The following is an 18,598-nucleotide window of genomic DNA, read 5'->3' as shown; positions in this document are numbered from 1 at the left end:
ATGCTTGGTGCATTGGCACGGCTGCCAGAAAACCTGCTGTTACCGTCAAAGAGTATAGAGGAATCTGGTTCCAACTTGGCACAGGGCTTCACACAAACCTTGGAAATCATCCCTTCCAGTGTGGAAGTGGTGGCCAACCCTATTAGAAGATTTGCGGACCCGGCCATGGTGTAGCATCTGATGGCCAATGTTTCATCTTCCATTGCAGCACAAGCAGAAACCATCCAACATCTGAGTGCTGCAGTGGAAGTTCAGACTGAGATCATGAAATCTCAGCTTGTAGCCATGCAAGCCCAGCTTGGTGCCATATAAGCTCAGACTGCTGGCACTAATGTTCAAAGGGGCTTTTAGGCTCTCACAGCAGTCCAGCAATCTGTGCTCTAGCAGATTACATGCTGAGGCACCACCCCAGGGGAATGGCGGGGGCACCAAGGAGCAGGAACCTGCTGTCTTCTATCTGGATGACAGCACTGCCACTCCACCAGCGCCCCTGTTGTTGCCTGTTAGCCAGCCAGCACAGACTGCTGCAAACTATGCCATCTGAAGCTGGGCTCTCAAGGCCCAAAACTGCTCGAGGTCGTCCTGCAGGGTCATCTGCAGTTTCCCCCAGTGAAAGTCAGCAGCCTTCCACCAGCCATGCTGCACCCACTGGGGTAGCACTGCACACGAGCACTAGGACAGGCAAAGGTACCCACAAGATAGGTACTAAGAAAGTGCACAAGAGTGATTAGTTCACTTTTATATGAAATATTAACTGGTTTGTTTGATAAAGTTGGTTTGGAATGGAATGGTTGTTTTGTGGTGGCTTTTAGTTCAGCATTACATCCCAAATGGTGCTTAAAAGAGGGATGGTAAGCTTGACTGCTGTACAATGGGAATTTGGGTTGTGTTCAGTGGAACCATAGTCAAACGAAGCGATCCAGCAAAGCCCGACTGGAAAGGAGGTGTGCTGGTTGCCTTCTACCCTCCTCCCCCTCCTGTTTGAATAATGCAAGTCTGATTTTTGCTACAGTTCTGTACCTTACTATGAAATAAAGCAGTCCATTGAATTGTACCAAGCCTTCGCTCACTGAAACAAAAGTAAAATACTGTGAATACTGAAAAACGGTAATTGATCTGAATTGTTCATTCCGTTCCCCTCTCTACAGATGCTGCCAGACCTGCTGAGTATTTCTAGCATTTTCTGTTTTCTTTTCACACAGGAAGAGTGAAAGATGCAAATATCCAGTCCAGATCATAAACAGCGCAGCATACCTTCAATATAGCCTTGGAGTATCAGCTAAGATTATAGGGAAGTTTCTACCCCAGAGGCATGACGATTTAATCAAATGTATCAGTGCAAATGTATTTACCTCGGGAGGTGATATCCTCCATAATTTCATATGCCAGTGCAGCTGCAAGTGTTCCTGTTGCTGACTCAGTCTCATTATCAATTAGCATGATCTGAATACGGGGAACTGCATCATTTGGGATGGTTTGCTTGGAAGACAGCTTTTTGTAAACTTTTGTCATAGACATCTTCACACCTTTGTATTTTTTCTGATAAAGTGAAAATAAATTTTCAACTGCATTATATAGCAGATAAATATTACAATATTCAGTAAGTAATTTTATTATACAAGGCTGCAGACCCACTGCACAGGAAGGTTCAGGGTTGGTCATCAGACATCAGTCAAAACAAACTCATTTCTACTCAGTCTAAATACCATTAGTGAGCATTTGATGAAATGCAAATCAATCCCTTTGCAGTTTTAGCTTTCACTGCAATCCTCCCTATACAGGTAACGTTCCAAAGAATTATAATAGTCATGCTTTTGCTGATTTTCTATTTATGGCCATGTTTAAATATTAATTAGCTTAAACAGCACACACTAAAAATGCCATCTGGTTTGAAGGCGTTCCGGAGGCTAACAACTGTTTAATTAGCATTAGCAGATTTATGATATTTACAGCACTACTTACTACCAGTACTTCACAGATTAAACACTAGAAAACAGTCAGGTTTTAAAGTTCCCAGTCCATATACAGGAGAGATATCAGATCCAGAAGAAAGTGCAGTAGTATAAATTCATAGGACCCTATGGTCATTAGGCTAGAACCTCAGAGTATACAAATACCATAGTGGTGAAAGCTTGGAATTTGTGAGGTTTTTGATGGCGATCAGCATTTTCTGTCATAACCCCTCTGAATCTGACCACAATGTTAGGATTTGCCTAACGCAAGCGCAGATTAAGGTGAAAAACCTGAAGTTGCAGTCTGTCATTCACTGCTCTGCCACAGGCTGCACTCTGGACACATGCCCCTTAACAGCAATCTGAGGAATAAATATTGCTGAACAACCAAAATGGCCCTGAAAAAATAATTTCATATTTATGGAATGTTGTTAAATATCTCCAGCATGATTAAGTACTAAATTTAACTAGATTTTTAAATTTTTGTTTAAAGTTTGTTCATGACATTTCAACTTTTACCTTAACTCTATGTGCATGCCCTAGTCCTTATTTCACTTTATGTTAACATTTTTAGAAGTGATTTGATTGTTCGTGCTTTTTATTTTCTTGTTAGCTGCCTGTGAGAAATCTTTAAAGCTGCTTGGAGAGCTTGATAATATCACCAGAACTTGATGCTAGGAACACCCATTAAACTACACTACAATTAATTGTGCGCCACAAAGATCACTAGTTCTCGCAGCGCAGTTTTTTTCAACATCAATGGCGAGCACCCTTGCTTCAAAGCTGATCGCAAAATTCAGCCATCTAGCTCCTCAGTGGTTAAACACATGACTTAAAAAGATAAAGGCAATCCAGGTTTGATTCCTGGTCTGTATTGCAAATGAAGCAGTGGTAGAAGCACTACAATTAGTCTGAGTGCCACTCGTTACACAAGTGCTTCCATTTTTTGTTAAGTTTTGAGGACCTGTGTTTTAAAAGTGAGAAGGATTCCACAGATTTTTTTTTTCACAAGGGTCACTGAGAGGTTGTTTGGAAACATTTACTGGAAGTCATCTGTCTTCAGATAAGTACCCAGCAGGGACTTTTTATTCTGGGAAAGATGTTTACAGAGAAGTGACAGGTCAAGATTTATAGGGGTCAGGAGGCTTGACTCTGGAGATATGGTTTTGTTTTTGCTTTGGACAGCCAGTTGGGGTGTGGACAGTGTTTTGAAAGGAGTTTAAAAATCTACCTGCCAAGAGCAAAACCCCAGCTCAGCCTTTTCCATCTCTTTGAGAAGCTCTTAGAAATGAATGTAAGAAATGGAGAAATTTATGCTGCATTCCTCCTGAAAGGCCTGCCAGAAACCCTTGTTGCCACAATTCTCCTGGAAAGCCTGCTAAACTGATCTTCAACGTTGCCTGAAAAGAACTGTTCTAGAAAGATCCCAGTGACAGCGTCTATGCATTTTTGGGACACTGGAATAAAGGGACAACTGACATCTTTCCATATTTCTTTTTTTTCTTCAAGAATTAGCAAGTATTTGCCTAAAGCATTTTTTTGTCCTTTTTGTAACAGAGCTCTAAAGAGAAAATCTCTATTTTTCAGTGAGTGAGTGAGTGAGTGAGAGTGTGTGAGAGAGAGAGAGATTGAGAGAGAGAGAGAGAGAGATTGAGAGAGAGAGAGAGAGAGAGATTGAGAGAGAGAGAGAGAGATTAAGAGAGAGAGAGAGAGATTGAGAGAGAGAGAGAGAGATTGAGAGAGAGAGAGAGATTGAGAGAGACAGTGTGTGTGTGTGTGTGTGTGTGTGTGTGCGTGCGTGCGTGCGTGCGTGCGTGGCTAAGGTAAAAAGGGAACATTCATATTTCAATCTGTGTGTTAATACTTTGCTTCATCACTGGTTAAGTCTTGTTTTATAATAAACTGATAATTTTTTTGTTTATTAAAGAAACCTGGTTGGTACATTTTATTCTGGGACAGAGTATATGATTGACCACATCGGTAACTGGGTAAACATTTAAATATATGTTGTGACCTGTGCGGAAGTGGAACTAGAGAAAGACAGTGCACTCCTCCCACCTCAATCATAACACTCTGAACAAGAGAGGGGAAAATCAGCCATGATTTCTACTCCTGCTTGTTATGCAGTTTTTCTGGACAAAAAGTGAAGATTGAGTGAGGATAGAATCAGGCTCGAGTGTAATTTGTTCCATAGTCAAAGAAACGCACAAACACTTACTACCTATGCTCACATATAAAGAAAATCATTCAGGTAATACTACTAGGGCCTGGGTAATGGTGCTTCAGGAAAGGAAGGGAGAAAAACACGTGTTACGAGTTAAGCTTCACTGACCACCTACAGGGAAATTACAATCTCAGAACTTAAAGCAAACTGTGACTGATTGAAGGTTATAAAACATAATACTGTAATAATAATAAAAAAACATTGGTGTATGAATCCTTGCTCTTACAGCTACTGCATAAGGTTGAAAGAAAGAAAGGAGAACAAATGAAAAACAAAGTTGAAAAATATTTGGCTGATGCTACTCAGTTAGCTTTATTTCTTTAGTTTATAAAGAAGAAATGAAATATTGTGAGATTTGGAGTCAACATACCAAGCCAAGGAATGAGTGGATGAGTTGGGCCCGGTATGATTCCAGATCAAATTTTAGGCCATATTCTAAATAAATAATGGCACCTGGAATTCAATGTGACAGCAATAATGTTATTGTTCCAGCCTCTTGAAAAATTCACTACTGCAGAATTATATAATTATATTTCTTATTGTATAATAAGAACCTGTAATTAGTCTTTTATCCCTGATTTAATAACGTATCTTACAAATATGAGATGCACAATGGATTCGCTGCCATGTGATAATTTACCAGCTTCCCTATAAATATAATAGTTTACAGTACTGTACACTGTACAATAATTTTTGGCTTCCTCCTCACCAGCTCCTTATTATGTTTCAATTTGAAGCACACTGGCACTAAACTTGTGTAGTGCAAGTCAGGTGTTAGGACCCACACTGACTCCAGAGTGAAGGGGAGCGAGAATCCATCCCGGGGTGTCAGGATTGGCCATAGCCCCAGATTCAGGCTGTATTTACACAGGAATGATAGCACTACGGTGAAGAGAAATCGATTCACATCGGTATAGGCGTTATAGTGTAAATGCATCCTTAGAGATTTATGAGGCCAGTTGAGTTTTATGTGTACAGGTATTGTATTGCTGGAAACACGTATATGCTTAGACATTGTTCTAAATCAATTCTTTTTTTGAGTGTGGACGTTAATCAGTGAATGTGAGAGGTGGTATAAATTGCATTTTGTCATACAGGAAGAAATAAGTCGCCTAGATGGATTAGAGAGGAATTTCCCAGATTTTCTCCCCCCCACCCCCACCCCCAAACTGGCCTTGGTTATTATCTGCTTTTTCCCCTCTCCCAGGAGATCACATGGTTTTGGATGGGACAGAGAGTGTATACATTGTGGTACACAATTGTGTGGGACAGGCTGAATGGACCAAGGGGTATTTATCCATTCATCATTGCTCATACGTTGTATTCATGTAGCCATTGGTATATATCTAAATCCTGCTGGGGAAGGGGGTTTGAGATTTTGTTTTTTGATTCAGGATACATAATTCAAGAATTTATACAGACAAACAGACATCAAATTTTGACACATTTTGGGCCCATTCTAATTGCTCATTGTGATATAAACTGCTCCTAATTTGGTACTAAACTGATAATCCCACTTAGAGAGGCCACAGGATGGTTGGTGTGAGAAGTTTACTGCACTATGGACTTCTTTTATGAAGTTCATACTGAGGCACAGTAATTGGGAAGAGTAGAGGGAGCTTTCCTCTGGATACAGCAAAGGATATGGGCCCCAACAGCTTCCCAGCTGTACTGCTGAAGACCTGTACTCCAGAAATAGCTGTACCTTTAGCCAATTTTTTCCAGTGTAACTACAAAACAGCCATCTACTGCACAATGTGGAAAATTGCCCAAGTACGTTCTGTCCACAAAAGCAGAACAAATCCAATCCGACCAATTTATTAAGGGCGGCACAGTGGTTAGCACCGCAGCCTCACAGCTCCAGTGACCCAGATCAGTTCTGGGTACTGCCTGTGTGGAGTTTGCAAGTTCTCCCTGTGACCACGTGGGTTTCCTCCGGATGCTCCGGTTTCCTCCCACATGCCAAAGACTTGCGGGTTGATAGGCAAATTGGCCATTGTAAAAAAAAAATTGCCCCTAGTGTAGGTAGGAGAATTGAGGGAAGGTGGGGATGTGAGAGGGAAAATGGGATTAATATAAATGAGTGGTTGCTGGTCAGCACAAACTCGTTGGGCTGAAGGGCCTGTTTCAGTGCTGTATCACTCTGTGACTCTAATTACCATCCCATCAGTCTACTCTCAATCATCAGTAAAGTGATAGAAGGTGTCATCGTCAGCGCTACCAAGCGGCACTTACTCAGCAACAATCTGCTCGCCAATGCTTAGTTTGGGTTCCACCTGGGCCAATCAGCTCCAGACCTCATTACAACAAGAGACAATCTGACCACTTCCCCTTGAAATTCAACAGTATCATCGCTGAATCGCCCAACATCCTGGGGGCTACCATTGACCAGAACCCAACTGGACCAGCCATATAGATACTGTAGCTATAAGAGCAGGTCACAGGCTGGAAATTCTGTGGCAAGTAACTCACCTCCTGACTCCCCAAAGCCTGTCCACCATCTACAAAGCAGTCAAGAATGTGATGGAATACTCTCCACCTACCTGGATGTGTAGCTCCAACAATACTCAAGAAACCTGATACCATCCAGGACAAAATAGCACGCTTGATCAGCACCCCACCCATCACCTTAAACATTCACTCCTTCCACCACCGTTGCACAGAGGCAGCAGTGTGTACCATATATAAGATGCACTGCAGCAACTTGCCAAGCCTCCTTCAACAGCACCTTCCAAACCCGCGGCCTCTACCACCTAGAAGGACAAAAGCAGCAGGCACATGGGAACACCACCACCTGCAAGTTCTCCTCCAAGTCAAACACCATCCTGACTTGGACTTAAATCGCCATTCCTTCATTGTCGCTGAGTCAACCTGGAACTCCCTTCCTAACAGCACTGTGGGTGTACCTACACCAAATGGACTGCAGCAGTTCAAGAAAGAGGTTCACCACCGCCTTCTGAAGGACAATTAGAGATGAGCAATAAATTCTAGCCTAGCCTGCAACGTTCACATACCAAGAACGAGTTTTTAAAAAACTGCATTTAATTGTCCTATACCTGACTGGGAAATGCTGTGTGTTGGTAATAGCAATGTCCCACTCTCGTAATACTAATGACCTTCAACTTAATGAACATGAAATTCACATGAAATAGTTAAAAGTGACGAAATTGGATGTTAGAAATCTATAAAATTGAAGTGGTTTGAAATTGAATATAAAAGTAAATACAACATTAGCCACACTCACCACATATTTTACAGCAGTGTCCTTGAGGCTTCAAGGGGTTTGTACAAACAAGCTCGGGACAATGGCTTCCTGATTCTTGCTGCAAATTAGAACAAATCCTTCTGTGGTTCTGCAAAGGAAAACATGAGCTATAGCAGTACAGTATGTTCAATGATTTACGAGACTTTTATTCCAACTGCATTGGGAGATGCTCTATCCTTCCACAGCAGCCTTCTTTGTCTATTTGTTTTTCCTTACATCCCATCCCAATCCTCTCTATACTCCTTTCAAATTTGCAGCATCTTTTCCACTTGAAACTAATTAAGTGGAGAACGCAATTAGAGAAGTACACCAACTGATTCATTGCTCTACCCTATATAAATTACCCTGCCTCCTGTGTACTAAACCAGCTGAATCTAACATCCTTATTTTTCTCTAATTGAAACTTCTTACTAGCAGTCAGGACAAGAATGTTGCCATTGAAAAGAACAAAGCAGCTGGCATTTCAGGTGTGGACCCTTTGTCAAAATTTTGAAAATTCAACTCGTTTGCTCCCTTAGCAGATGCTGCCTCACCCTTGAAGTGTTTGCAACATTTTCTGTTCTTTGTTTTCAGATTTCCGGTATTTGCAGTTTTCTTGCTTTTTTTTTGTATTTTGTTACTATCTACCTATGAAATAAAGATTGATCACTTTAAATATGTATTACAATATTTCCAAGTTTCAAAGGTATGGCTAGAATTTAAATTGTAAGGCAAACCAGATCCACAATCAACATAGCCAAATATGGTTCCATGACACTAGTGGGCCTTGATATATTAACACATTTTATATGCAAAGTAACAAATATTGATCTCATGAGAAATACTTAGTGTTAACTAGCTGCCTTGTTATCTGTCATGTGTTCTTTATGTTGTCTTAAGTAACACAATGAGTTACATGGATTCCAATTCCTTCAAGATCTCAAACAGGTTTATTAACAGCTAACTATTGTATACAATATGAAGCAAACTATATACAGAACATTTGTCTACGGAGTTACAGTTGCAGAGTGACTATGGCTTCTGGTCATATGACTACATCCTGGCACTTAGTTCATTAGCATACTGAGTTCTTAAAGGGACATTACTCTGGAGGTGATCATACAACATTATCTTTCTATTGAATCTGGTTGATTGAAATTTTGTCCCTTTGGGTCATTGGAGACAGGTTTCTGAGGAAGTGGGTTTGGTTGTTTTGATGGGCAATTCAGGAAGCTAACTGATTCTGAAGGATAAATGTGACAGCCTCAACTAGTTCTTCTCATACCACTGTACTGGAGCCTGGGTGGAGGTAGCACATAGAAACTCCATGATGATCATATGAAATCTCATGACCCAGGTTTGTTATTATTAATAGAATTAGCAAAATGTTGCACCTTTTGATTTCTCTTTGAATACAAAAATGTAAGAGAAATTCTATAATCAAGTGAAAGGTGCTGCATGGACTTTATGCTGTTGCTTAACTTCTGCTTGTAATAAATCTGGGTTTTAATTCATAGCCTAAGTCACATGTAATCCAATGGAGTGTTCATTTGTCTGCTATTGGAAGACTGCGAGAGTACAAAAGGTTCAATTGCAGAAAGCTGTTCTATTAACCATGCAAAAGAAAGGATTTTTAATTCCAATATCATATCCTCAGGATATCCCAAAGTATTTCTAACCAATTCAAGTTCAGTTGCCATTGTTGTGCAGGTACCCACTGCACACAGCAAACCTCATGAATGACTGACCAGCTAATCCATTTTGATAGTGGTAGCTGAGGGATGTTAGCTGGTCAGGACACTGGGGGAACTTCAACTAGTGCCACGAGACCTTTCACAACCACCATATCAGGCATACTGAGCATTAGTTTAACGTTTCACATGACAGCTCATCCAACAGTACAGCACTCGCTCAGCATTGCACTGCAGTGTCAGCATAGACTAACAGCTCAAGTATGGAGTGGATTCTGACTCAGAGGCAAGAGTGGCATGAAACTGAGCCAAGCTGACAGCTAAGCAGGGTATACAATGTCACACACTGGTTCATAGGGAACACTTATGGGAGCGAACTTTGGCAGTCACAATGACAGAAATATTTGAGGGAAGGTTAAAAATGTAAATAAGCCAGCTGTTTAAAATATGTTTTACCCTATTGCCAACAAATATATGGAAGTCAAAAGGTTGCATATTAAACTTATTATCCAGAGAAATTGTATTTTTTGACCCAAAGAATGCTTATGCATTGACAGTGTCTAAATAACAACTTCTTCATGGAAGTCTAGAAAATATATGCTTCACAAATCTAAGATTAACACAATAATTTGATGTGAGCTTGATGCTTACACCAGAGTTACCACATTCACAGCCAGATTTGTCTTCACACTTGGTGTTAGTTACAGTGAGTGAGCCATTTCCATGGAACTGTAGTTTTCCAGTGTTTGAGCACTTGTACTCAGTAAACTCTTCACTGCTAGCAAATTTCTATTATGTAAAACAAAATATTTAACCTGTCATTTAAATGAGCAAAAGACAATAGTTAAACACATGATCTATTAGCATCATTTTGTATCCTTTCAAGTCTTCAAAGAGCTGAAGGGCTAGGAATTCGTATAAACAAGTTTTCAAGTGCCAGTAATTCCTGGGAGGGGTGAGGAGGGCAGCAGGTGGGAGGCCAATTATGGCAGGAAGGAGTGCTTTGGAGCTGAAAAATATAATTACATTTACCTTTGCAGTGGCAGCTGCTGACTCGGCTGCATCCATAATCGAGAAAACCTGATGTCTGCCCGGTATAGATCAGCCCAATTTCCCAGAGGCATTTTAAAACAAGTCTGTTTTAGGTAGATGCACCAGACCCTTGAAAAATGGCCTCACTCAATTTGTCACTTTTTTTCTCGGTAGACCTTTTCACAAAGCATGAGCTTCATATTTTAAATTGGAAAATACAGGTGATATGGATCCATGTGCAGGATCAAAACTCGGTTAACATTTGAAAAAATGGAGGACTCACCCAATTCATTATAGTAATGGTTTTAACATTGATATTTTGTATATCACTGTCCAAGTCCACACGAAAAGATGTTTCAGGTCGGAAAATAATATCGTCACATTGGCAGGGGACGCTTTCTTCATCTATAGTGAATTGATATTTCTCATTTTCCAGGTCGCTCATGGATAAAGCTGTGTGCCAATATTTGGGATCATACCATTTATACTGATCAGGGTCTTTGAAAGTGATATCTTCACCTGCAGTTGAAAAAATGGGGCTTGTAATTTTAGCACTTCAGAATTAACATCTGAGTATTTATTGTTCTATTAGTTTTTTTTCTGTGTGGGGTTATTTGTTGTGCTCAATCTGGTGAGAGCAAATAATGCTGATAAATTAACTATTTCCCACTTTGTGAATCCAGTATCAATACTAAACTTTATCCATTAAATGAAAACTCCTAGACAACCTCCGCAAAGCACCTTAACTGGAATTCCAACGGCATACTCATTACTACCAGTGTTCGATAGTCCCATTTCTGACTATAGCACACTTCGTAGCATCTTGGAGAGACAACTTGGCTGTGAGCAGTGGTGAATTATGGACAGTTTGTACCAATGGGCCTGATAATACTTGGGACTTGATTGAAAATTCATTTAGCTTGAGACCCTTATAAGCATCAGAGGAAGGATCTGTGACAGATTTAAATCTGGCCCAAATGTAAACTTGGACACATGTCAATACTGAAGGCTGCTGGAGAAAGGAACAACCTGAAGGAAGTAAGAAGCTGCACATTTTTGAGGTTTTGGGAAAAAACGCATTGAGCTGCAATCATGATTTCAACACTTGTTTGAATGCAGAAAGGAGGAGTAGCATGTAGGATGGTGTATTTACTTCACCAGAAAGAAAGAGAGAAATGTTTAACCTATGTTTTCCCTTTTCCAGTGCTGAAAGACCCACTTATTCTGTTTTTTATTTAAAATATGATACATGTAGGTCAGACTTACTAAAAGTATGACGAAACTATGGATTTGAAGAATTACAAGACTTCTGTTTCCCTGTTGAAGGGTATGGAGGAGATCTCAAAGTGTGGTGATTGAACCTGTTGTACTGTAAAAGGAATGAAGGCTGCATGCACTGAGAGCACGTAATCTGAAAGATGCTAATAAATGTTGAGTGTAACCACCGAGTACAATGTGCTTAAGGCTGCATGTCGAGTCCAAAAGGTCATTGATATGCAAAAGGAACAGAGCGAAAGAGGGAACTTTGATCCAAAATTGTCAGAAAGTTGTGATCCAGAACTGGAAGCATAAGTCAAGGGAATCCTGGGTAAATCACTGGGGTCATGATAAATAAATTTATCAAAGGCAAAATTATCTTTTCTAGAGACCCTAATGTAGGGTTAGATATATATTATCTTTAGCTCATGATATTGTTATGAATGTTGAATTTTGTAGTATGATTATGTTTTAAAAATTGTGATTTTTAATGCAGTGTAAAATGGAGTCAGAGGAGACATGTAGTCTGCCCAGAATCAAGCCAGGGGTCTTGGTTACCATGCGAACGAAGAACCCAGATCAATGACCCTTTTGAAAGCAGAATGCAAGGTTGTAACAGCTGAAAGACAATGGGTTTTGCTCTCCCAGACTCTCAGATCGTAAGCAAGGAGCCAGGGGCTCTGAAGGTGCAAATTTGAGTTAAAATTTTTAACACCTGGAAACAAAGGAAGGCTCGGGTGGTTTTGCTGTGGTCAGACTTGGGGTCTCTGCATATTGAAAAAGGCAAATGACTATTGACATTTGATTCTGAATAAATTCAACAGGCTTTCAGAAGTATGCGGGCTGTATGGAAGAGCGAAAGACACAAAGACCAGCTGTGGCAGCCTCAGAAGTGAGAGGTAGAGAAAACAACTGCTCTTAGAGCACTGATACAGCGAATGGCTGCGACGACTTGAACCCAATTCAAACGCTGAGGTTTGCAGAGGAAAAAGACCAACAGGGTCACCAGAGATCGCCTTATTCAGAGAAGTCCAGGTCAAAAGCACTCCGAAGTTGACATTAACTTTGAGAAGGTCTTGGAGATCCAACCCATTGCAACTGGGAGGAGTTTGGGACTTTTAACTGCAAAAATCTCGCTTCAATGAGGACACTGTGTAACGTATAAGTGTGGCCTGGGGCTCTCAAGTGTTCATAAGTTAAAAGGAAATACCTTTCTCTGTAATTTAGTATAATGGCGACTTACAAAGTACTGTTTAGTTAATGTTGATTTTTAGTTTAGTTGTTATACTTAAAGCGTGAAATCTTGCTGTGTACTTTAAATTGATCTGGGGAGTTCATGTCTCTGGTTTTAACGTTAATGGTCTCACTGAGATCATAACAAAATGGGAGCTTGGATGCAGGATATGAATTCAGTGGTTGTAAAACGGGTATATTGGAATTTGCTAAATTTAAATGAACAAGATCTCACAATTACATTTGCTGTACTCAAAGAAATGTCAGCATGTCTAGTTTTAACACGCAAGCCTTGACAGAGAGAGAAGCTTTGACTTTCAATGATTTAACACAGTGGATGTGTTAATGGTTGCAGGGGAGCAAGTGGGGGTTAGTTTAAAATCAAAAACTAAAAAGGCAGAAATTGTTGAAGTGTTGGTTCAGCATTTTAACCTTGAGGACGAAAAGGGTGATCTTTGTGGTTCTCAGATTGAGTTAGCTAGAATTCAGTTGCAAATGAGGCAACTGGAACTTGAAAAAGAAGAAAGGGAAAAAGCCAATTACAACTTGAAATGAAAAAGCTTGAACTCGAAGGGAAAGAAAAAGAAAGGGAAAGAGAGAGACAAAAAAAAGGGAAAGAGACAGATAATTACAACTTGAAATTAGAAAACTTGAATTCGAAAGGAAGGAAAGAGTTACAAAAAGGAAGAGTAGACAGGAAACTGTACAAAGAAAAGCTTAGATTACGCAAGCAGGGAGTGACAGAAGGCTTGAGGATGAATCCAATTTAACTCCTAATTTTGATTTGGCATGAATATTCACTTAGTGCCTAAATTCAGTGAGGAAGGAGTTGAAATGTCCTTTGATTCCTTTGAAAAAATTATTACAAAGTTACAATAGCCAAAAGAAATTTGGACAATTTTATTGCAAATGTGTTAGTGGGGAAAAGCATTCGAGGTATATTCTACACTCTCGAAGGAACAGTCAAGTGGTTATGAAATGGTTAAAACTGCAGTTCTCAATGCTTATGAGTTGGTACCAGAGGCTTACAGACAGAAATTTATGAATTTAAAAAAGAAACAGGGCCAGACATTTATGGAATCTGTTAGAGACAAGGAAATGATGTTTGATAGGTGGTATAAGTCAATGAAGATTGAGCAAGACTTTGTGATCCTTAGTGAAGTAATCCTAATGGAAGAATTTAAAAATAGTATCCCTTCAGGAATAAAGTCCCACCTGAAAGAACATAAGGTTGGTAAAATAAGGGATGCCACAGCAATGGCAGATGATTACGAATTGACCCACAAAAGCAGTAGTTACAGGCCCCAGTTTGGAAGCTTAGAGAAATTGGAGAGATAGGAAGGTTGATAGAGAAGGAGAAGAGATTTGGTTTTATTGTGAGAAAGGGTAAAGGAGAGGAAACAAGCAATCCCTCAGTGTAGCAAAAAAAGATAGTCAGGAGACTAGCATGGAGTCAATAGGACCAAAGTGTTATTTTTGTAATTAAAAAAGGCATATAAAATCAGCATGCTGGAAGTTAAAAGGAAAACTGATAGCTGTTGTAGTTTTACCGTAAGCCTATCCTGAAAAGGATGCCCCAATAGGTGGCGCTGCTGACAAGCCAGTGGCTTTGGCGATTGTGAATAGTGAGCAGAGCAGTTCTCCCCTGTGTGCTGATGAATTAAATCTGGTTCCTGAAGGTTATAGAAGTTTTGTGTTCAAGCGTAAGGCATCCCATAACCATCAAGTGAGGCAGGCAAGCCAATTATGCTGCTTAAAGATACAGGGTCAACCCAATCATTAATAGCAGCAAGGGATTGTGAATTTTCCTCCCAGTAGTTCAATAAATGTGAAAACCATAGTGTGGAGCATTGAGGGATGTTACTTATCTTTCCTTTGCATGAGTTAATTTACAATGTGATTTAGTCACTGGTCTGGTCACAGTGGGAGTTGTCCCTGATTTGTATATTGAAGGGGTGGATTTGTTGCTCGAAAATGACTTAGCTGGGAATAAGGCATTGGCATCACAAGTAGTTTCGGGAAGCCGGTTGAGATTGCTGAAAGATGTTTTGCAGGAAGAATTTCCTGGAATACTCCCAGATTATGTGGTAACAAGATCCCAGGCTCATAAGATTAAATAAAATAAGACTCGGTGATTATAAAAAACAAGCGAGATGTCTGGCTGGCTGAAACCTTTTTGCAGAATTTGGGTAGCGAGGCTGAATTGTTTGAAACACAACAGGCAGACCCGGATTTAAATAAAATATCTCAGACTGCGTGTTCTGAGACGGAGGCTGAGAAAATCTCTGGGTGCTATTATGTAAAAATGACATATTGATGAGAAAGTGGAGAACTCCCCAGAGGCCTGCTAATGAGGATTGTTCATCAGTTTTTTTCTCCCCTGGGGTACCGCAGTGAAATTTTAAGAATTGCCCATGAGATTTCGATGGCAGGACATGTGGGTATTCAAAAGACATAGGCCACAATAAAACAGCATTTTTATTGGACAGGCTTGCGTAAAGATGTGGTTGAATTTTGCAGAACTTACATATATATCAGGTAGTTGGGAAGCCACAGCCTTTGATTAAGGCAGCCCCACTAATACCGATACCTACTTTTGACGAAGGGTTTTATAGGCTTCTTGTGGATTGTGTTGGACCCTTACCCATAACTAAGTCTGGTCACAAGTTTCTCCTAACCATCATGGATTTGTCCACTTGGTTTCCAGAGGCAATACCCTTGAAAGAGATCGCAGCGAAAAGTTTCGATTGAGGGGTTGATTCAGCTTTTCACTCGCTATGGGTTGCCAGAAGAAATTCAATTGGACCAGGGGTCAAATTTCACATCAGGGGTATTTCAAGAGGTCATGTGCAATTTGGGAGTGAAGCAGCTCAAGGCGTCTACTTACCGCCTGCAGTCACAAAGTGCTTTGTAAGGTATCACCAAATCCTAAAAAGTGCGATAAAGGCTTATTATTTTGCGTCTCCCCATGATTGGGATAAGATTTACAGATTTGCCACCAGGGACACACCAAATGAGACCATTGGTTTCAGTCCTTTTTGAGTTACTAAATGGACAGGATGTTAGGGGTCCCCTTAAACTCATTAAGGAGTGATTTTAAGCACAGAGGAAACTAACCTCTTGGATTGTGTGTCAGAGTTTCAAGAGAGATGCTTAGAAGCTTGTGAGATGGCCAGAGAATACCTCAGGATTTCTCAGCAAGTAATGAAAACCCAAGCGGACAGATCAGCTAAGGCATGTAGTTTTCAACGTGGAGAAAAGGTGCTAGTTTTGTTGCCTTTACCTGGGGACCCATTGAAAGCTAGGTTCAGTGGACCTTACTTCAATAAGAGGAAACTCAGTGAGGTAAACTATTTGATTAGTACCCCAGACTGACGGAAAAGTCAAAGGGTGTGACGCATGAATATGTTGAAAAGGTACTATGACCATGAACCTTGTCAGCCAATAAATGTATGTCAAATGACCAAAGAGGAGGATAAGGATAGTGTTACTTTTAATGAACTGGACAAAGAGGCAGAGACTGAGAGCTCTCAGACTGAACCCCCTGCGATGAAACTAGCAAACACAGAAGTGTTACAAAATTCATATACAGTTCTACGCTATCTTCCTGAACAACATAAAAAGGATGTAGCTGAGGTGTTAAAAGAGTTTAAAACAGGATGTGCAGAGAAGCCAAACTGAACTCCTCTGGCTATTCATGGGGTTGATGTAGAGACAACTACACCCATTAAGCAAGAACCCTTATCAATTCAATCCTTATAAATTGGCTCACGTCAGAGAAGAGGTTCCATATATCCTAAATTATATAACTGAACCCAATCAAAGTAGCTGGAGTTCTCTGGTTGTGCTGGTTAATGACATACCAGAGGCAAGTTCAAAGGTCAAAAGAGAAAAGTTAAAAGACCCACAGCAAAAGTTAAAATGCTAGAAAGGGAAAAAAACTCAGATGAAAATAATGTTGCCTGTGCAAAATTTAAAATGTTAATGATGGAAGAATTTACAATGTTATATGTTGATAATGTTGTAGAAAATCATTACTACGGTAATTAATTTTCTATATTTAGTAGGGAGATGTTATGAATGCTGGACTTTGTAGGATGATTATGTTTCAAAAACTGTGATTTTTAATGCAGTGCAATATAGAGTCAGAGGAGACATGTGACCTCACACCAAGTCTATCCAGAAACAAGCAAGGGATCTTGGTTACCATGCGAGCAAAGAACCCATATCAAAGATCTTTTTGAAAGCACAATGCAAGGTTATAACAGCTGAAAGACAATGGAGTTTTGCTCTCCCAGACTCTCAGATCGTAAACAAGGAGCCAGGGGCTCTGAAGGTGCAAATTTGAGTAAAAGTTTTTAACACCTGGAAACAAGGTAAGGCCCGGGTGGTTCAGCTGTGGCCAGACTAGTGGTCTCTGCATATTGAAAAAGGCGAATGACTATTGACATTTTGATTCTGGATAAATTCAATAGGCTTTCAGAAGTCTGCAGACTGTAAGGAAGAGCGAAAGACACAAAGACTAGCTGTGGCAGAGAGAGAGAGGGGGAGAGAAAACACCTGCTCTCAGAAGACTGATACAGCGAAAGGCTACGACGACTTGAACACAATTTGAAAACTGAGGTTTGTGGAAGAAAAAGACCAACAGGGTCACCAGATATTCACGGAAGTCCAGGTCAAAAGCACACGGAAGAAGTGAGCAAAGAGGACATTGACTTTGAGAAGATCGTGGAGATCCAATTGGGAGGAGTTTTGGATTATTAACTGCAAAGATATCTCTTCAATGAGGACTGTGTAACATAAATGCGGTGTGGGTTTTTCAAATATTGTAATAAATGGAGGGCAAATACCTTTCTCTGTAATTTAATGTGTCAGCTATTTACAGAGTGCTGTTTAGTTAATGTTGATTTTTAGTTTAGTTATAGTAAAGGTCTCAAATCATGCAATCTTGTCATGTACTTCTTTAAATTGGCCTGGGAAGTTCATATCTCTGGTTTTAATGTTAACAGTCTCACTGAGGTCATAACAATATGGATATGACTTTCAAAGCTTTAGTTTAACAGAGAGCTGTGCCTGCCATTTTATTTTCTTGCTGCTCACAGCAGCGTTAGCTCTGCTCTTCCACAGCTTTAGAATTGAAATACATTAAAGATGTTGGTCGATACTAGCAAATGAATGTGCTTATATTATTGAGAATAAGGCTGAGTTTGACAAACTTAATTCAGTTCCTCATGGGCATGACTGCATGGTACTACCCATAATTCTGCACAAACTGGCTCTCACACTCCGAAACAACATTAACTTGCATTTACATAGTACCTTTAATATAGTAAAACAACCCAAGGAAGAAATCGGCATGAACATTGATAGGTTTTTTAGGAGGGTTGAACTGCTTTCTCTTCTAAGTAAAACATGTGAGTCATTATTTACAGTATACCTCTTTCACATCCTGGTTCACTCTGACCATCACTGGCAGCAAATCCAGCCCCATGGCTGAGGATGAACTCCCCATCAAGAGGCATGTACTAAACAGATCAAGTAAAAAAAAAGATAAATTCTTTTCAATCCAAATAGACAGTTCAAATGGATCATCATTTTTAAAAAAAATATTAATACACATTCTAGCGGTACTAGATCAGCTCACTGATGTAATGTGGTCCAGTGTGGTAATATTTTAACATGCATGTCGAATACATTATTTTCCCCTGCAATTTTCAGTGATTATTCACTCTTGCTAAAGTGAAAGTTCCAGTTCTGGAAGAAAAGAACATTTACTTCATAGCGTCAGCAGAGATTTATTGCAGAGTAAAGCATTGTCCCGTTAGTCCAACCTCAGTTAAACATTACTATTGCTCAGGTGTAACATTGTAAGTTCCTGTGCCAGGAAACCCAGGGCCTCTCCATGACATTGAACAGCTTCGTGTCAATTAGTGCAACATTATGGCAGTTTATGTCAGACTATTAG

General features: G+C 40.0%; 1 protein-coding gene across 4 annotated transcripts in view; it reads right to left on the bottom strand.

Annotated features, from left to right (window-relative positions):
* amn (amnion associated transmembrane protein) overlaps positions 1-18,598 on the bottom strand; it is a 41,470-nt gene that overhangs the window by 12,209 nt on the left and 10,663 nt on the right. For all 4 annotated transcript variants that reach the window (XM_068038301.1, XM_068038298.1, XM_068038299.1 and 1 more), the window contains 6 exons: positions 18,071-18,158; positions 10,427-10,662; positions 9,763-9,900; positions 7,421-7,529; positions 4,547-4,629; positions 1,353-1,539 (listed from right to left, as the gene is read on the bottom strand). In XM_068038301.1, coding sequence (XP_067894402.1) covers positions 1,353-1,539; positions 4,547-4,629; positions 7,421-7,529; positions 9,763-9,900; positions 10,427-10,662; positions 18,071-18,158 — 841 coding nt within the window. The remainder of the gene's footprint in view (positions 1-1,352; positions 1,540-4,546; positions 4,630-7,420; positions 7,530-9,762; positions 9,901-10,426; positions 10,663-18,070; positions 18,159-18,598) is intronic.

Source organism: Heterodontus francisci, chromosome 9 (genome assembly GCF_036365525.1).
Source record: "Heterodontus francisci isolate sHetFra1 chromosome 9, sHetFra1.hap1, whole genome shotgun sequence".
NCBI classification, from domain to species: Eukaryota; Metazoa; Chordata; class Chondrichthyes; order Heterodontiformes; family Heterodontidae; genus Heterodontus; species Heterodontus francisci.
Note: the sequence above shows the minus strand (reverse complement) of the source record. Positions and strands in the feature narration are given on the sequence as shown.